Here is a 20,845-nt window from a genome sequence, read left to right as displayed (position 1 = left end):
TACGTCGTCTCGCGGTTATATCTGCGAGAGCCTATTTCGCGCGGGGCGAATCTGAACTAAGCGGTTTTACTCGGGAAAGTAAAATTTCAGTCGTGAGAGAGGATGATATATAACCGAGCCTAGTACCCAAGAGCTCGCTCGTCGATCGATTCGTTACTACCCGTAGCGGCCTAGCCGATCATCATATTCCGTCGTTCTTCCCGCTTTGCGCCGCGAGAGAGGATATTTCGTTTACAGAGAGAATTAATCGGAATTAGTCGAAAAGAAGCGTATATCCTTTGAGCATTTGATAATCCTTGTCCGCATTTTGTATTTCTCGTATTACTCGGCGCGGGACACCGCTCGATCACATATTGCGTAATCTTTCGCAATTGTTGTACAAGCCATGGGAGCTTCGACGCCCGACTGACTTCTCGAGTGCAAAGGGTTGAAAAAAAAATGTTACTTAATCGTACGAAGCGATATCACAATTGCCAACGTTCTGTATCTGTTACGTAAAAAGAGAGGATCGTCTCTCTCTCTCTCTCTCTCTCCCAAAAATTCACGCAAATTTATTTCGCGATCTTATCCCCGCGAGAGGGGATGAAGAAAGCAATTCGAACGATACGAAACGCGACGGTATATCGAAAAATGCACGTCACCGTGCACCTTTCAGGCGAGACGGTAAAGAAAGCGGGAGGCACTATCTAGAAACGGACAAAAAAAAACGACGAGATCGGCAACGTCGAGGTACTTTACGATACGCTCGACGATGGAGAACACTAAACGGAATTTCATCGAGAAGAGGAATCACACGGAGGGGAGGGCATCATCATGTTCGGGGTCTTAAGGCCACTTCGTCGATCTAATATCCTATTTGAAAGATCGCGCGAGGGACGAGTTTGCTGCGCGAAATCTCACGATTGCATTACGTGTATATGTGTACGCACGCGCGTACTCATATACGTGTGTGTCTCTGTGTGTGCGTTTGTCTTTTTTTTTTTACTCCGGTTTCGTAAACGGGAAAGGGATATGAAAGGAAAACTCGCGAGAAAAGAGAAGGGATCCTCAATTAATTCCCGCTACTCCCTAGGAATTTGTCGCTCTGTGAATGCAATCATGTGGTCAGCAAATGCAAGTGGACTTTCTTTTCGCAACACATCTCGACTTCTCCTCTTTCTCCCTTTCTCGCTCTCTTTCGCTCGTCCTTTCTCTCGATCACTTTCTCACTTCCTCACTCGCTCTCTCTCTATTCTTCTCACACGGATAAAAATATTAAGGCAAAGTATTCATAACTTACACATAAAGGACGTTTGATTATGTTCGTTAGGTGTCTCTCGTTTAGAAGAGTTACAAGTTATTATTAAAAATACTCGCCACTTTTTAGTTTACCATTACGAGATTAGTAACTTAGCGCCTAAGTGTTAGCCTTATCGTTATACTTAAATAGCTTTTTACGCCTTAAAAAAGTCAATGCGTCCGCTCGTTCGTCCCCAAGCTCCGCAAATTTCTTTTTGTTCTTCGTTATCTTTTTTTTTTGGGTTTTCTCTCTTTTTTCTCTCGTATTTTTCCTACGTGCTACGTGCCCTTACAATCGAGTGCTCTCCGTCCATTATCGTTCGCCGTAAAGCCCTCGCGATGCGATTTAACGATTGCTGGAGTTCGGAATTAAATTAATTCGCGCTGTTCATTGACCGTTTCGGATCTGCACCGCTTGCAAGAAAAAGTTTCGTACTAACGTGACGCGAGGGAAAAAAAAATTGCGAGTCTCATCTCCATCGCATTTGTGTCCCGAGCGCGAAACTCGACCTCTGCCTTCCTCAAATTGCAATCGCAGCTCTGTTTGTTCGTGCTGCTTTTGTGGCGCGTTTGACTCGGTCGCGTTATTTTCCGCGACTAGTCTACGGTTAACCTTTGTTGACCCTGTACACTCGAGGGGGGCTCAGTCGACCGGGGAAATTCAGGGCGACGTGTTCGTCGAGAGCGAGGGAGCTTTCACCGTCATTCACGGGGAAACGTGCGAGGCGCGCCGTGAATTCGAGTCAAAAGCAGCTCTCGTGGTTCTCTTCGAGCGGGAGAACTAATTTTTCGCCGTAATAACTCTTCCGTTCACGATGTCACGTACAGACGCTCGGAATCCACGCAAGGATAAGAACGCCCGTATTTTAAAGGCCCCCGTGTAAAATTTCGATCGCGGTAAACAACATCGGGAAGTTCGGCAATATAACTTACGCCCTGATGTAATAATGGTTCATGGTTCATGGCAAACCAAGTTTTCCTTATTCTAAACCAAATAGTCCATCCCGATAAAATATTTGTAGCGCTGTTTTAAAAGAGCTGTAATATTTGTTTAATTATTATCAATTTGATTAGTATTCACACTTTCATAAATTTACTATTTTATCTTCCTCGTAAGTCTTTAGCGATATTTAATACACGTATTAAAATTTTGTATGTACAAAATAAAAAAAAATACGAAAAAATTCTTGACCAGTGATAATTTCTGTCCGACTAAACGCGTATTTAATTATTCAAGAAATTGACTAGTACGTAGATTTTTTTTTAAAGAACATCTTGGTTTTCAATCGTTCGATCTGATTTTATCCTATCGACTGTCGAAGGGACAGTAAAAATACAGAAAAGAAAGATTCGAGAGAGCTAGTCCCACCAAATGCCATTATTATACCATTTTGTATAATACCATTATAATACCATTGTAACAATCGTGTCGCACGGATTTTGCCCGACGCGCGTATATGATGTTCATCTCGCGAGAGAGAGAAATGTTCCTGGCGACCGTTCCCCTCCCAGGTATCGGAGAGAATCGCTCGATACCGGAAATCGAACGTCCCTCAAGTCGTAACTTCAATAATTCGTGGTCATTTTGACGTCGATCCAAACGAACGAGAACACTTGTAGTTCGCTATAATCCCTACATTTACCTAACACGTCGAAATTGAGTCGATCGTCGATAACGTTCGTGAGACGAATTGAGATTTACGGCAACTTAATCAGTAAGTATAGTCAAGATCGACTGTACGTTATCACAAAGCACTTTCCAGTTTCTCACGTTTTCTCACGCAGTGTTCAAAGTTACGCGACAGTTGCGTCGCGTCTTTTTTATTTTAGAAGAATGTGTCTTTTTTTCTCTTTTTTTTTCCTCGTTTTCTTTAAAAGAAGAACCAACTAGGTAGAGCGATATTTCGTTTTTCGAACTTCCGTCTAGAGATTAGAATACGATCGAAAAATATGTGCGAATTGATATCGACAAAGTTACTTTATTGATCCCTCGTAAGTGCGCGCTCGCGATCGATCTTACGAAGTCATCGGCCATTTAATTCAATCGTTAGCGCATTCGCGACTTTCCCTTCGTCCTTTTGAACGAGGACTCGGTTTAATCAAAGCGTAATGATTAATATCGAGCGAATTAAGAAGTCGACAGATCCTTTCAGGTCACAGGTCGTAAGAACGCGATACGATTTACAATCCCGGTTGGCTGTCGGTTGGCATTGGACAGTACATATGTCGCGATGAATAAGTACAGTGGTACGTCCATAATCATACGCCGAAATCATATCTTTACGGAGAAAGAAATTTCTATCGCGCGTTCCCACCCACTCGATAATCAGATTCTCTTATCCGCGGATTCTGTTCTCGTTTAAAAAGAAAAACAGAAGATTGTTGGTCACATTTGGGCTTTCCAAATTTTCAAAATATAACGTTACGAAAACTCGGATATCTTTGTCTTCTTACTTCGGCAGAGATTCCGTCGAAAAATACTGCCAAAAACGTATGAATTAACGTAGCAAAGCTAAAATCTAGTCGTAGATAAATCCTAAAGGTACAGAATACAGAAATACCACTATAAATCCATGCCTGTTACATGTATATATTGCACATTTATTGTAGCCGTTATAGACAGTGCTCCTTAATCGATTCCGTCACCATCGTGCGAATCACAAGGAAGTGTGGGACTACAAGACCCGAGATAGCTTCATATCTAATCACTAGGAATCAAAGACTGTCGCGGATTCAACTTATCGTCACATTCAACTGATCCTTAACCAACATTAACTTATAAGATCTTATTCGCAATTGGTTAAAAATTCATCATGTTGTTGCTAAAATGTATTCTTTAACCAATTTCTTTGAGGAAATTTGACGTCCAATACCATTTACGTCAACAACATACCGAATGAATTTTTTTCGCTTTCAATTAAAAGTTAATTAACGGCTAGGAATAACAAGACGATCGGAAAGAAGAGACCTCCTCCTGTTCTCCTACACCAGAGATGACCGTACCGGGACGCGACTGGCGATATCACCGCGTTTCTTTTTTTTCTCCTTCGCGATAGACACTTGATATCTCTTTCGAAACTCTCGTCTCGAGGTCGCAAGAACACAGAGAGAATCGCTGGGCGAAATTTGTACAGACCAGCGACGAGAGAGAGAGAGAGAGAAAGAGAGAAGCTATCGCTAGGTGAAAGCCCTGCGAAAAGCTGCGAACGACACGCTCGCGAAAGTCGATGACTAGGTTGTGGTATCCGCGACTTCTCGTTTGCGATCGCGTAACAGAATCGGCATGAGCACGGCCAGCCTCGGTCTCGGACACATCTCTCTTCGATTTCCTCATTCTATTCCTCTTACGATCTCTCATCCCCCCTCCCCCCCTCCCCACAGTTTTGCGAAATTTATTCACTAAACTGGCGTGCAAAATGCGCCCGGAAAACATCGCCTCTCAGACAGGTGGCACTTGACAAATACTACTGACTTTCCAAGATAAAACGGAGCTAACGCACGAGGGAAGATAACGTGGAATGATCCAGAAGAACGAGCGAAAGTCCAAGTAAAGTCCTTCAAGACGCAGTCGCGTCGCTTGCGCGATGCCGCGGACACGTTGCGGAGATTCCTCTCGGTCTCGCGAAACCGAAATTGACCGTCTGGGTAATCCAGGCAATTTTCCACGGAGAGGATGATGAGCTCCCCCGCGTTCTCACATTACGGACGATGAGCTCGTGAATATTGTTGAATTTACGTCCCGGTTTAGACGCTTGCGGCAACGTCGGTACCGTCGTTTCAGCTGGTTTTACGTCATAAAAGTAGCGTTCACGTTCAATACTCGGATTACGGAGAGTTGATCCGTTTTGAGTGCCTACGGAACTCCAACAGTTTCGCATTACCCTAAATAACTTGTTTGCCCTCTGTAAAAAGTAATAGACCCGTCTTCCCGACGTCTTATATATATATATATATATACGATTTGTGCTCGATAAACTTAAGATTGGTCTTGCGAATCGGGTACAAAACTGGATACACGTCGGCAAATAAGAATATAGTGGTAATGTAACTGCCGAGCGTGCGCGACTCGACCCGCGAAGCGTAAAACACGCCGCTTCGGAAAAGCTGATCCCGCGTCCCGTAAGAAAATAAGCGAAGTGTCGCGGCTTTATTACAGCGCTTCGGAGGTAGACAAAGCGTTGTTCCGACCCGTGAGAATAATGAAGAAACTCTCGTTAATTTGTTTATCCTAAACTAGACTGACTTTTGTACTTAACAATTACGAGAGCTCGAATAGCGCCATTCCAAGTAGTAGAAACGTGAAAATAGTGTTTGCATATTGGAGACGAAAACGCGCGCGCGCACGCGGATTGCGGCGGCGTAAGTATAGCGGTGATAAGTAGTGATTAGTAACGGGTAATAATAGGAGCAGCGGCAACAGTTTAGCAGCGATAACCATAACGATAATAATAGTAATAGTAGCAATAGCGATAGTAATAGTAACGGTAGCAATAAATAGTAATGGTGACACAGTAGTAACACAGCAGCGAGAGTAATACCGATAATATCAGCGACAGTAACGGCGCGTTGCGGCGTTAATAATAATAGAGTGACGATACCAGTAGCAGTTTCAATTCCGCGATGAATGACTTTAATGATAGCCTATGAGATTGCGGGATATCGCGAAGACGAGAATTTACGGGGAAAGCAACACGAATACCCTCGTCCCAATATATTCAATCCGGCACGCTTGTAATTATTTCATATAGAAACGTACGCGCGCAGAGACATATATATATATATATATATATATATATATATATATATATATATATATATATCTATCTTGTGTCTCCTTCACCAATTTGAAAATGCATCCCTTTATAGTGGCACAATTTTTTTTTAAAGATAAATATTGGAAAAGACAGATATCACAATATCATAGGTGTTACCTTTAAGCCATATAAAGAATTAAACCTGAAATATGCGATCCTGATATACGACGAAACGTTCCTTACACGTAAACTTAAGGTATCACCGACAACCCGAAAGGAAGGGAACGCGGTGCAATTGACAATATTGAAAGAAAGAACGGAAGGAAAGTCGTTAATATCGAACAGCCGTTTGCACATAGAAAGGCTGTTAGAAATGACGCGAACGTCAATCGATATTATTGCACAATAACTTCGTCGTCGATGATGTTCTTTTTTTCGACGTGATTTATCGATTACGCGGGCGACGGAATTATTGCACAATATTACGAAGCATCGTGTTAATCGCTTATCCGAGATATATATATCTCGCATGCAACATGCAGCACGCGAATATCACTTTCGGGCCATTATTGTCGGTAACGGTATTTAGATCGTAAATTCCTCCTTTCCTCGAGATCCAGAACGCGCAAGATTGGCAAGACTTCGGTTTTAATTAATTGGCGTCGATCGGGCGTGTTCGCGTTAATAAATTCGATCAGTCGCGCGCGATATTGCCTCCGAAGCGGATTGTGTGTCAGTTTTCGGAAAGTAATTACCTTTAGAAGTTTATGTTAAATTACATAGACAGCCATTAGGTTACACAAAGTGCTAAGTTAGACAACCATTATTGCTAACATTATTATTAATATTATTATTAGTATTAAAGTATTATTATTATTAGTATTATTATTATATTTTTATTATTGAGGATCAATAGACGTTTTCGACGAGCTCCCGCGAGATTATCTTATAGATTTAATAAGCTTTTTAGTAGATACACACAATGAGACCGCCTTGATAACGCTTATACGGGCACTTATAGATTGCATCGAGATTGTTATTACGGAACACAAAGTATAATTATCGAGGACAGCAAATAATCACTACTAAGCGATAAATAACTAGAATTGATGCGATTAGTACTGTTACCGATATTATAAAATACAGTTGACTTCATCTCTACGATGTAACCGAATAAATAAGTAAATAGCGGAAACACATATATGTACAGGAAATTCTCGTTTAACACGAAGCGCGTTATCGCTCTTGCAAGCGTTTAATCTTATCGCAAGCGTTTAGTCTTCACATTTTACTTGATGTCACATTACAGCACTATCTATTCCGTCCGCGAAGCTACGAGATTAAATCTTGCGTAAATCAAGGGTATGAACAACGGTAACGTAAAGTGTACGCGGCGGAAAATGGTAAATATAATGAATCGTCTTACGGTAATTAATATTTTATTGCATTGAAAGGAAAGTCGCCATATATACTGGAACTTGAAATAAAAATAAATTATAATTTATTCAGATTCGCGCGACAATTAGAGAATGTACAATTAACCGTAGGATAATTAAGATTATAGGGAACGCTACACATAGAAAAGAATTATATTCTTGAGAATCTTTAAACTTTTAGATAGATATTGTTTCTTAGGTCGATAGAGAGAGGATATGGATGGTTTTTTTTTACCGTACGATTATTTAATGTACAATTTCCTTATATAATTTGTAAAAACAAGGTATATCAGGCATTTCCTAAGTCATTTACAAAAATAAACTTGAGCGCAAACCGTCAATAAAAAACCAGAACAAGATCACACACCAGTGAATTTATGAGCTTAATATCGAAACAAGTATCTTATTATCTTATTAATTTCAATCGATTTACTCGAAGAGCTCGCATTTTGCGAACGGAAGCCTTAAAAATAATTTAAAGACGCCGAGATCCGTGAAAAAATAAAATTTCGTCTTTTCTTATAGCTTAATATCGAAACAAGTATCTTGGTCGTAATCTCAGTCGATTACACGCACATCCAAGGAGAAAATCTTAGAAATAATTTAAAATCGCGAGGTAAAAGTATAACACCTTGTCACAAAAGAGTATTCCTAGAAGAATTCCTTTGAATGCCCTCAAATAAATACATAGATATTTTCCAATTACTGTTAAAATTCATTAATTATTACAGACCTATACCACGATCTTAGTCGACAATTAATTTAATCTTCAGTTGACTTCAATTAATTTAATATCACGTCGCACTTTAATACGTATCGTTTGAATTTTGGGTTTCTTTGCGGTTCTCTCGTTCGACGGCGCGGAACGAGCATCGTTCGATATCCTTCGATAAAGCGCGAAAGATCACTTGGAAAGAAAGATCAATCGAAGCCACGCTCTGCGCACTGCCAACGCGTTATAATTTCACTTTTTTACAGAACAGGAGAGAAACTAATTAACACACGGTAAACATTATCTTTCTCGTCCCCGAAAAGACACTGACGGTCTCTCGATAGAATCGAGACCCCGAACGAAATTACGAGAAGAAATTAGGCGATCTAAGTCACTGCGTCAACGTATGAGGATCTAAGTGCGGAGAAACGAAGAAGTGTATTGATGAATCAAGGCAAACGCGGCAGACACGATGGCGAAAAACTATGACGACTAACAAAGCGTTACGAGCTACACGATAGAACGATTATACTTTTATACGGTATAGAAAAATAAGTATGAACGCTTACGGACTAAGATGGCATGTGACACACTTAGAATTTTGCAGACTATTCTTCACCCCCGGGAGCGACAGCCGTCTAAGTTTTTTATTTTTCTTTTGGGAATTAGGCTGAAGACACCACCCCCGGTGTAATATGAACGAAACGAGGTAAAGGCAGGAGAGTTGAGGGGACGGGCAAAGAGTACTGTTTCGATCTACAGCGGAAATATCGTCCCCGACGATGATCTACGTGACTGACGTTGCGTGGGTGTTTTATAGCGCGATGTCATACAGGGGTTTCTGGCATCGATGCACGGATCTGCGTATGGAGCGCGTCGCAAATCCCTGTTACCTGCTAAATAGACGCTGATACACACGTCGCTGGAAATACACGTCGCGTTTTACACGAGACGCGAGAATTACGAGATGTTTCATAAAACCCTTACCACCGGTTTCAGGTACATCGAAACACAGCAGGACGCAGCTAACTCTGTGCAGAAACATAAATGAAGTCGTACATATTGGATATAGCGTAGTATAAAAAACGAAAAAAATTAGCAGCGGTGCCAGCGGCACGTTTGCTCCCCAGTTAAGAGTAAAGTCTAAAATTAACATACTCATCCGGTGCACGAATAAGACACTATTTTTCACGTTAAATAACCGCGCGGATATGCTAGGATTAATGCGAAAGAAAAGAATAAACGATGATGTATACTTTGATTCGGCTGTCGCAAACGTTTCACCGCGTGGAATTTCGGAGAAGAGTAGATGAATGAAAAATTGCAAGTAATTCTGACTCGCGGTCTTGCCTCAACAGCCACACTTTATCTTCCGTACGATCGCGCGTCGCGGTCGAAGACAGCGCGACGCGGCTACTGTCGCGCTGCGCGCGGCGCGGCCTGTCGCAACGTGCAATCGTAGATATCTCGATACAGGATAAACAGTACTTCACTCGGCGGTATACTAAACGCGCGAACGATACAGCGTACACGGACGAGCGTGAAATTACGAGTCACGGATATGTAGGATAGAATAAGACTCTTTAAACTTAAAGTGCGTTATACAACTAATTCACTACACCCTTACAAAGAGATTGAGATTGAGTGGAACAGAAGCTCGCGAGAGCATTCTCTTACAACCTTCCACGCGAGAGCATAGTACTTTTGCCCGAAGAATAAAAAGAAGTGGAAACGGGAGGAGGGGGAGGGGAAGAACGAAGGGAGATGGAGTCCCTAGAAGACGCACCCCTTGGATCTCGTGACGATAGTTTCCCCCCCGAATAGTTATCTATCCTAAAACGCGAAATTTACGTTGTACATCTCTCGATTTCGCACATTTTTGGTCGTTTTCTCTGTCACACGGGTTTCTTTTCCTTTTTTTTTTGTTTTTTGCATTTTTCTCTTTTCTCTCGCTTTATCCGCAAAACCTCCGAACACGTACACACACTCTCCCGGATTATCTCTTACGTATATATGTAGAGTTCCCCTTAAATATATATATATATTCTAGATATACCTTAAGGACTAACGCGAAAAGAAGGACAAACGCCAACTATACTCGTTAGAATGAACGTCTGTCTTATCGGACAAGACACGAGAATATCACATTGCAGATGTATATGTATGTGTATGTGTATGTATGTGGGTATGTTAATTCCTCTTCTTTCTTTTTTTCTTTAATTCTTAATAACGTCGCTTAAGAGCTAAGGAGTCCTTATTACCGAGTTTTTTTACACCTCATGACAATGGGCGCGCGTGCGATGTGTGCGTATATACGTGCAAATACGGTATGCGAATACCGATCTTTCTTTTTTTTTCTTTGTTCTTCTCTCTTTTCTTTGTCTTTTCGATCGACGTCGCGATCGATTTCCTCGCCGGATTTTGATATCGTCGCGATGATCGCGACGAGGACGAAACGTGGCTCGCGAAGATCATTGTAGCTCGATGAGGAATCCAACGTCGGATATTTTTCTTTTTATTTTCTTTTTTTTTGTTTTAAGTTGACGCTCCGTGTTTTACGCGTTTTAAATACATTATTATTACGCTAATGGTATACGCGTTCGAGTGAGAAGTAAGTAATGTTTCGTGGAAGGCTCTGCATGGGTCGTAAGAACATCCCGTTCACACGCGAGGCACTCTAAGCCGGTCATCCCTCGGCGGAGGGGGACAAGTGCTTGGAATAATCACCGATTAAATTATACGCTTGCGTACGACGCATTTAAGCCTTCGTTTTACCCTTTATTGCCCTTTTTGCTTCTCGCCAGTATCCGACCTCCTAGAACACGTACTGCGAACACTCGTTTCCGCACGCGAAACATCTGGAATAATATTTCGGATTTATACAATATTGCGTTCTCAGAGAAGAGACCGCAGCGACTATTTCATCCCTTAAGCAATATCGGAGCTATCGGAAAAATCTGTACGTTTCTGTGGACTGCGAACGTGTCGCTTGCTTCCGTTGCGGATTTACGGTACGTCGATCGTCGGACTCTCGTAATACTCGGATCGATTGCACGGTTTCACGCTCTATTTCGATATCTCTCAATCCTTCGTCTGCGAGGGGTTTGTAAGCTGAATTACGCTCGTCTCGTATATACGTGACAAAAAACGTGATAAGCGAAGATAAAACAAAAATAAAATAAAACCGATAAAGTTAATCTAAAACGTTTATTTTTACAAAGTCCATGAGGGTAACTTAATTTTTTTTGTTTTGTTATAAATCATATACTGATACACAACAGATACTCGCTATTATTTCACTTCCTCGTCATCAGCATACAGGATTGCATCTACCGGTCATTTTTTTATACACAGGATATTCAGTCTATAATGCTTATATATAATCTTAGTTACAATAACGCATGTTTCACAATAAAAGTTTGTTTTGTACGCGAAGAATTGATCTTTTTGTATATATATTGCTACAAATATCAGTTATATCTACTACAAATATTAAATAAACACATTGCGCAACATTACATCCATTCGCACGATTATACTCGGTGCCTGATTTAATGAGCTAATAAAAATTATTACAACCCAATGATATCACATTAAATGATGTGTAGTTAGTTATCGTGAAAGCCGAAGAATATATAAAATTTACAACACAACTTGAAATGTAAAATTTAATAAAAATGCTTTAAAATAATGATATAAATGTAACAAGAAATTGATGTGTGCTTTTCAGTATGCTACTTTTGGTATGCCGTATGCTGAATGCTCAATATTCATATGAACTTTTGAATCTTCTTTTATGCAATCCTTAATACAATTTCAAGCTGGTATTAACGCATTATCTGTGGGTAACGAAATATTCCGATTTTTCAATCCTGATGATTAATTTGCGTGCGTCGATATATTAATAATCGAAATACTCCAAGAATGCTTCAGAAAATGTGGAATATTCCAGGATTCACAGATAATGTATTAAAATAAGCCAATCACAAAATTATAACGTATATGATAACTACCTATAATTCTGTAACACTGACATATAATTATTTAATAATCTCTTAGTATTTATTTCGTTAACTTTGCTCCTGTTAATCTAATAAATTTTGAGACAAGTAATACGCGTCCCTTGGAATTTACTTCGAATGAATATCGCAACCCCGATCTTGAAAACTTCCAGTTTCCAAATATTATTCCAGTTGTCCGCACACGAAATAAGTATATTCAGTATTTAGTAATTTTATCTCTCGAAAGATATTTAAGCGCTATTTCATCAAAGTAACTTTTTCTGCTTCGCGAGGTTTCATGTTCAAACGTTCTATTTAAGCTAATTCTGCATCCCTATTTTCTCGGAGTGGTTCTTTTCTTCTTTATCTCTCTAATAAGTACTTTAACCACGTGTCTTTTAGTCGCACAGGAAATAACATCGTAAGCATGTAACGGCATTGATTTACATATATAAGAATTTATATTAAAAAAATATAATACCAGACAAATGAGAAGGACTTTGTTCTGTACAAGCGAATGTGACAAGTGAGACTAGAAATTTCGGAACATAATTGTTTATATATGACTATAAACAAGCATTTTAAACAATTTTGGGTTTAATACCACCGGATTTAAAGTCCGATCATCGATATTAATATCATGAGTCCTGTGTGAATGTGTGTGTGTGTGTGTGTACATGTGTTTGTGTGTAATGTGTCCCAGGCATAATACTGTTGTTCAATAATCAAAACAACCCGAGACAAAAACTGGGAATCCTGGATAATTTTATAAGACAATGACTGAAAAGAATACTTTGCTTGAAATACGCAAAAAAACGCTACCGCTAACCATCTTTCGAATCTTTTCAAGGTTCTTTTTCATCGATCTCTGAATTCCCAGGAGAGTCGCTTATTTCTAAGTCTATTTTCTAAGCTGCTTGCCAAATAATTAACATCGATTAATGCTAATCCCGATTAACGAGTTTTCTTTCCTATGTCTATGTTACACATGAGACAATAACATACGAAATAACTCGTTAATGCGAATTTAACTCAGTAATTACTTAACTGTCAACACAGTTCACTGTTCAATGCGAAACTGTTTGATTTCTCTTCACAGGACACATCCTTTTCTCGTTGCATTCTGTTTCGTGGGCGTAAATTCCAGTAAGTATACGATATCAAGTGGAAACGAAATGCACTGACGCTCTATATATACATACATATACGCGATACTAAATTAGTGACTCAATTACTAGGAAACGCGTGGTGCGGAAATGCAACAATGATATACGATACTCGAGAGCAAGTTGACTAAAATAACAACCAACAGTTCTCTAATATATATATATAGCATATATAGCGAATATAGTCCTCGTGCATAAACTACGTTTACGCGACGACGTAATTATCTAGAAGCACGAACCCGAATCGATACGTACAATTAGTAGACAAGTTTTGGGGGCAATTTCCTACGATCTAGAATCAATTTTCGGGACTAATTGCGTGACGGTATTTTCCTAAGTGAAGCACGATTACATTGATGCGAGTGAATTAGCCGGATCCCCCCCCCCCCGCCGACCTTCTTAAAAAATAAAACCAAGCTTGCTTTCATCGTAATAAGCGGCGTGTTTATGAAACAATTAAAAGTAATGATTAAACGGCGTTGGGTCCGCTCGAAGTTCCAATTTGATTACGCGCGTGGATCCGACTAGGACTGGTTTTCAAGTGACACCAGAGAGACAAAGCAGACTCCTTAAACTACTGAACCAATACACCCTACATACATGGTCTAATTGAAGGATTTTATTCCTAATGCGCTTCGGAAATTTTCGGACGACTTGGTGCCTAAGAAGAAGAATCAACGCGGGCGGGGGACGAATAAATCGCGATTGGCTACAGCCACCATCAGCCCGGATCGCAATTATGGTCCACGATAGATTTTCTCGTTACGTAAGCTGACAGTACGACATTGCGATATTTCCGTACAATAGCTAATACTGTACGATAGCTAGTTGCCATTGTACTGTGGTACACGCTAAGTGGTATGGTATAACACGACAATACCGGCTTACAGGGAACACGAGATATAGATATTCTTTTTCTCCTTCTTACGGACCATAGCTGCATCTCGGGATCACGGCGGTAGGAAATCGCGACTGTCACGCGCGCGGCTCTATCGAATGGACAAATCGCTCGTCTAACGATTTGCCGTAGCGATGAAACCGTTGTCACGTGGAAGGAAATACTGGCTCGTCTAATAAGCGTCAGCGCGATTTCTAGACATTGATCCCTCGTAGCAGCGATACTTAAAAAAAAAATCACATCAGAGCGACAGCGTACATCGTCACGAGTTAAGCTCTATAAAAATGTCAAGTAGGAGTACAATGATCGATCTTACATATAGTTACATAACGCTCGAAAGAAAAAAGGGAAGGCACACACAAGCGAAGACTATTATTCGCGTAAAAAGAAAGCGGAAAGAGCGGAATGACGGTGCAACGGCAGTGCGATATGTCCTAATTAATAATTAATTATAATTCTACGTAAGCGTCTTGACGAGCTATTGCACATGTGTTATATTATACACAATCGCGTGCGATGTAACGAGGCATTAAAAATACTGTTATATACGATTATTTGTACCATTATTGTTGCAAATTGATATGAAGCGATTGTCGCCCCGATATAAATGCGAACCTTCCTGTTTACGAACGATTGAGAAATTACAGGATAAAATCTTGTCGGGAGGACAAAATCGAGTTTCTTTTCTATCGAGATAGCGCGATCCTCGCGGAATCGCTGTTTCACAAGTTTCGCTTCACAACTTGTTGAAGGATTATTTATCACATACGACACGACATGCATCGAGTAATGATACTCTTTTGTTTGGAACGTTCGCTTTTCAGTATTTTTCTATCGATAGAGATATCAATGTAACGAACAAAACAGATATTAAAAAAGCACTGCCATTCCACGATCATTTTCGTTATCCTGAAGTATTTCCAGTACAGAACAAACTCTTATGAGCTACAGATTTGTCTGCCTCTTTTTATTTATTTCGTTTGTATAAAAATATTTTGCTTTAATAGTAATGTCATAAAATATCATTGCATAAAATTCGAGCGTAAAAAATCAACGTAAATGCATTTCTAAAACCGATTTTTCAACTCATTTTCCCGTATCGCGTTTCAATTTCTGCAAAAATTGATCAATGCATATAAATGAAAACTAAACGCTAGGGGGGTATTGTACTCGATATATATATATGTACAAATTAAAAGCCAAATTAGAAATAAGGGTCGCGTGTGAATATCTCACACTATCAGAATGATATACGAATAATTTACTTCTCCGTCCCCATTAACACAGTTTTCTTTTCCTGCCTCCTGACACTTTCCTATCTCTTTTTAGCTGCTATTAACCACCAATAAAACAACTGTTTTGTACCAAGTGTTTGTAAAATATGTACTCGTGTGTGTCTGTGTGTATTAACGAATTTAGTTATTATCTTACGTCCGCTAGTCAGTCCATTTTTATCGAATTTATTTATTTATTTATCATCTCGCGATTGTGTATTTTATTTATATGTGTATCTGTGAATGTGTCGTATGTTTGTGTAAAATGTATCGAATAATGAAAGGCAACGAGTTAGAAAGATTAAAGTTAACTTGCGTTAGATTATAATTAAGCGATAGGCTACACGCGTCGGTATCGTTAAAGTTTTTATCATTTAAAAATTATAGTTTTCATATTATTCCCTTATTACCTTATTATCGCATAAAAAGTACGCGCGCAAATACACATATGTATGTATGTGAATGTGCCTTGTCCTCTCGCACGCAGCACCTAGTGCGCGTCTCGTACAATTCCATCGCGACGATCGATCGAATATGTTTTAGTCAATTGTGTATGACATATATACGCACAAGTTTCACGCACGCACATTTACAAGTACGCACTTTGCACCTTTCGGAAGCTTTATATATAATATATATATCTCTACATTATCAAAGTCGATGATTCATTTCACCACCAATTCATTTACATTTTCACTGACTCTTAATCAGTTACTCCTGATTGGTTGATCTCTAATTGATCATTAATTAAATCATTATTATTATTCCTGTTTAGAGATATTATTATTTTTATTATTATTATTACTGTTATTACTTACGTACGCGATTGAAATTTATTCATTAAACTTTATGGTACTATTAATATTAAAATCCATTGGATTATATCGATTACTCATACCGTTACTCACACCGTAAGAGACCCTAAACAGCTAAATATAAATACCTTGGCTGTAAATCACTGTTATCACAACAAATTAGCATTAGGTTGACCGATTTCATCTTGGCTAACTCGGAGAAAAGTTCCCCCCTTTGATTCTCAAAATTAACGGCCCTTCATACTTTAAATATTATTCAATCCCTCGATTAGCCTTTCCCGTAGCGTAAATTAGCATGTGTGCTAACTTACGCTACCTTGCACTTAAAATGTTTACCGAGGCAAAGAAGAAAACTGTAATGAAAACGCATGTCTGCAGGTATTGAGAAATGCAAACGAATGATTCGCTTATTTCACTATCACACCACGCTCCGTGCTTTTTTGTGAAAGCAAGCAATTGGATTTTGCTTTTACTTTTCATTCATATGTTCCCTCTATTCTGTCCACTGTAATCGTTCGTACGTTCACTCGCTCCATCTGCTTTCTCATCGACATTATCTCATCTCTCACATCCATTCTGCCTCACTCACTCCATTGTACATTTCTTCTTCTTTTATACCTGCATTCATGAATTTAAGTCTTCAAACACTTATATTTTAAGTTTACATTCTTAAAATCTATTATAGAACTGTTAGAACGCCATTATATATCTTGCCCCGTTTAAAAATGCCTATCTTTTAATCTAATCTTTTCAAACGTCTTAAAATAATTATTTAAAGATTTCATTCAAAGAATTATTTTGTCAATTTGCGTCAGAACTTATCACCCACAAATACAACTATAGTGTTACTTAGTTATTAGTATCAATAGTTCATAATCATAAATTTAGGGTATGTAGCATAAGCGTGCAGCATATAAGTTCATATAATAATTATCTTTATACCTAATACAATTTTCCCACATATTCCCACTCTACTTATCGCACACTGCTAAACTTTGTTAAGTAAAATGTAAGGAGGCGTTATGCTATACCATACATATACATATTACATACATATATGTATGTACAGGGGGAGGGGTATGTCTGTGTTACTATATAACATAGTAATGGGAGATTTATGAGATTTATATCGTACCCTTGGAAGTAGTCGATCACGCAATTCGCGAAGCGTAAATCAATTCGACAGCCTTCGATTTTTTTCGTTTAAGTAAGTTCCATTGATAAATCCGATCTTGAAGGCAGTAAGAAATTTATTTTCAACTAAAATGTCAATTTGATTAAAAATTTATTTCCCGTCGTCTTCGATACGCCAACTTGAAAGAAGCGACGTAACAGACGGAATCTGTAAATGAAATCCATGGATGGATTATCCATGGATTGTTATAACAGATGGAATCGATCTGAAAATTTAAGCGATCATACACTGCCTTACTTTCATCATCCTTAAATACTACCGTCTTAATACTACTACTCTATCTAGCCTGTGTGTTATCGCTTAAAAATTCGTCCTCTCGACTTGCGTGGCAGCCTATTCTCTCAGGAATACGATATAATTATGTACAGAACGACTCTCATAAGCAGCGCTTCCACTACTTTATCCTTTTTTTTTTCTTTTTTTTTTCTTGTATTGTTTTTGCAAGGGCAGCTCACATAGTCGTCATAATCGCATCGTCGTACTTTTTACCACTTCCACTTGAACCCTATTTACGCTACACAATAATTATGAATACCTTAGATTATGCAATCTTACGAAAATATTAAAATTAAATATTACGCATGACAACACTGGCCGACAGAGTCGAAGCGACGTGACCGGCGGAACCACGCGGATTTCTCATCCCGCGGCCTCATCATGGACCGATGCACCCCGTCGTATAATGCGCGAAATATGTGACTTTTATTTTGATGATGTCTCCTACGAGAAGTGATCTCTCTCTCTCTCTCTCTCTCTTTCCCTCACCTCTTTCTTTCTTTTCCCCTTGGAAGGCAACAAATATAAAAATTCCCAATGTTTTTTGATTTACTGATATACGCCAAAGGATATTAGTGGTCCGGTATCCGCGAGGATCGACCGATCGCATGGAAGCGGCGGAATCATTGTCGACCAATGCTACTATGTACGTTTCCTTAGCTTGGCGTGTTTGACATTTGCAAGCATGCAGGTTCAGTCATGCGTGGCAAACGTGTATGATCAGCGTGTGTGTATATGTAGTTGTTCACTTTTATTGCGCGCGTCTCGCTGAACAGCATCCTGATTGTTTCTTTTTTTCCTTCTAGGTTCATATATGCTTATATATGTAATATAATATATATATCTTTCTCTCTTACTCTTTTTTCTACATCTTTCAGTTCACGAAGGAAAAAAAGCCGTCTCTTTCACGTCGTTCGCGGTTGCGCCAGTGATTGATCTCGCGAAACGTTCCCGGAAAAAAAAAAAATCCTCCACCGACACGGAGAAGCGAAAAATAAAAAGGAAACTGTTGTGCATGAGTAAATAACGGTTCGCTTGTTCGTCGTTTGGTTATCAGTCCATTCAGGTACCTTTGACGTTGAAGAGAAAAACTAATTTAATTCATCCTAGACCGAGCTCCGCAATGCGCCCGTAATAAATGCCATACATTCGTAACATCGCCATTACTCGCGTTGCGATCTTACGCGGATCATCGTGATTCCTCGAGTTCGAACATCACTAATGAGAAGCGTAATATGCTACGTACCGGTAATCAGTACGCAGTGCTCATTACTCGTCTTCACGTTTACTTTAATGTAAACCCAACCTTTCAACCGCTTTATTAGCCGTTTCGTCAGCACTTTTCTCGGTCTTCCCTCGTCCTCGAATCTTCATCTCATCCGTTTTTTCCCCCGTTCCTTCTTTCGCATGTATTTCTTCCTTTTTTTTTTCATTTAAACTCTACGTTAATAAATGGTAAAGAGACACACTGGACATTGGCACGACAGGTGGCATCTAGATTTAATATAGAATAAAATTTACGTTATTGCGATAACATTTGGTATCGTTGCGTCGTTGCCCAGTTGATCTGATATCCCTGCATTCCTCGTTTCTTCCACATTCGTGGGGGGTCCGGAGAGTGCAGTGGGGGGTGGGGGCGGGGTCGGGGCAGAACACCAGGCAGCGACGTCAATGCTTGTTTTTTTTTAAGGTTTCTTTCTTTTGATTAGATTGATACAGTCTACGTTTGATACTCGCTGCAGTCTTCAGAACTGTCCAGCAAAAATGGAACACTCTTTGACCTGATCAGAGACCCTCGGCCGATAAATCTTCATTGAAAAGCGCCTGCCATTCATAGTAAAATGGCAGAGAGCGCGGAGTTCTCTTTTTGTTTTCTTCATCTTCCTTCTTCTACACGTTATCTTCAGATTAGAAATGCTTACTAGAGATTGGCTTGGAACGACGAGAACGCCACTTCGTCGTTATACATCGTGGCAAATCGCACGCAATACACGCACCAATATGTTAATAAAGAGACCGTTGCAATTGGTCCAACTTGATCTTCCGCAATCCGTAAATCTCCTCGAAGTAATGACGCGACCGCAAAATTCACATTTGCAAGTACCTTTCTTTCTTGTCGAGTGTTCTTTATGAGTGTGTTATATGTGTAGAGTGTAGTTTGTCATGTAAAATTAGATATTTATCGCACGATTTGGCTGTATGCCGCTGCGATTTTTTTTGCTTACGCGTGTTCTACTCAAGGCGGATACGAGGGTAGTAATTTTTTTTTGTTAAGTAACTCGTTATAGTAATTGCGTTTCTTAGCAATATAATTGACGTTTCGTGAAGACCTCGTCCGTCTCATTCTCTCTCTCTCTTTCTCGCTCTTTCTCTTTCACACCGTCTATCACTCTCTAAGCTCCCCCTCCCATTCCCTCATCCTCTCACATGCTCAGCTTCTCCTATCATCAACGATTACACAAGCAGACACATCTCGTATCCGCTTTAGCCAAAGACACTGATCAATACATGATAATACTAAGATATACAAAATGTAATCATGTAATCTTAAAGGAATGAGAGGCGGGGATCAGAAGGGAAGTAATATGCATTCGATCACGAAGTTTGCGTCAGCCGAGCTGCATATCTGGACTTGCGTAATAAGCAAGTAAATTTCTCAATTATTTGACGAGATTTCGGGCGGATGGCCTCTCGTTCTCTACATCGACTCACCTCCCAAAAGATCTCCCGGTAAGTACGAGGTGAGAGAACTGGGAGTTGCTCGTTGCTGATCGCTGTTGTCAATTCCCGCGTTACTCCACAGGGAATTGCTGGTGGGCGGAGCGCCCCAGAGCTGACTAGAGCTGCCTCCCCATGTATCGGGCGGCGGGCCAGCTTTGTTAGTTGATCTAAGGCCCCATCCGGCTCCTCCAGAACCGCCGGCCTGTTGCTGTCCGCCATGGCCGAGTTGCTGCAGAATCGCAGTAACCTCGTTATCTCCAGGCGACTCGGCGAATATCGTTGTGTTACCCAGGACGCAATTGTTTAGGGCTCCTTGAGC

General features: G+C 39.9%; 1 protein-coding gene across 8 annotated transcripts in view; it reads right to left on the bottom strand.

Moving 5' to 3' along the window:
- Positions 1-20,845, bottom strand: part of Gw (trinucleotide repeat containing adaptor protein gawky) — a 59,488-nt gene that overhangs the window by 11,497 nt on the left and 27,146 nt on the right. For all 8 annotated transcript variants that reach the window (XM_071710314.1, XM_071710354.1, XM_071710324.1 and 5 more), the window contains exon 16: positions 1-20,845. This exon is cut by the window's left edge and continues 11,497 nt beyond it. In XM_071710314.1, the coding sequence (XP_071566415.1) occupies positions 20,504-20,845 (342 nt within the window). In that variant the 3' untranslated portion in view covers positions 1-20,503.

Source organism: Temnothorax nylanderi, unplaced genomic scaffold (genome assembly GCF_030848795.1).
Source record: "Temnothorax nylanderi isolate EJ_2023f unplaced genomic scaffold, tnyl_v1.0 TNYL_tig0004_pilon, whole genome shotgun sequence".
Lineage (NCBI taxonomy): Eukaryota > Metazoa > Arthropoda > Insecta > Hymenoptera > Formicidae > Temnothorax > Temnothorax nylanderi.
Note: the sequence above shows the minus strand (reverse complement) of the source record. Positions and strands in the feature narration are given on the sequence as shown.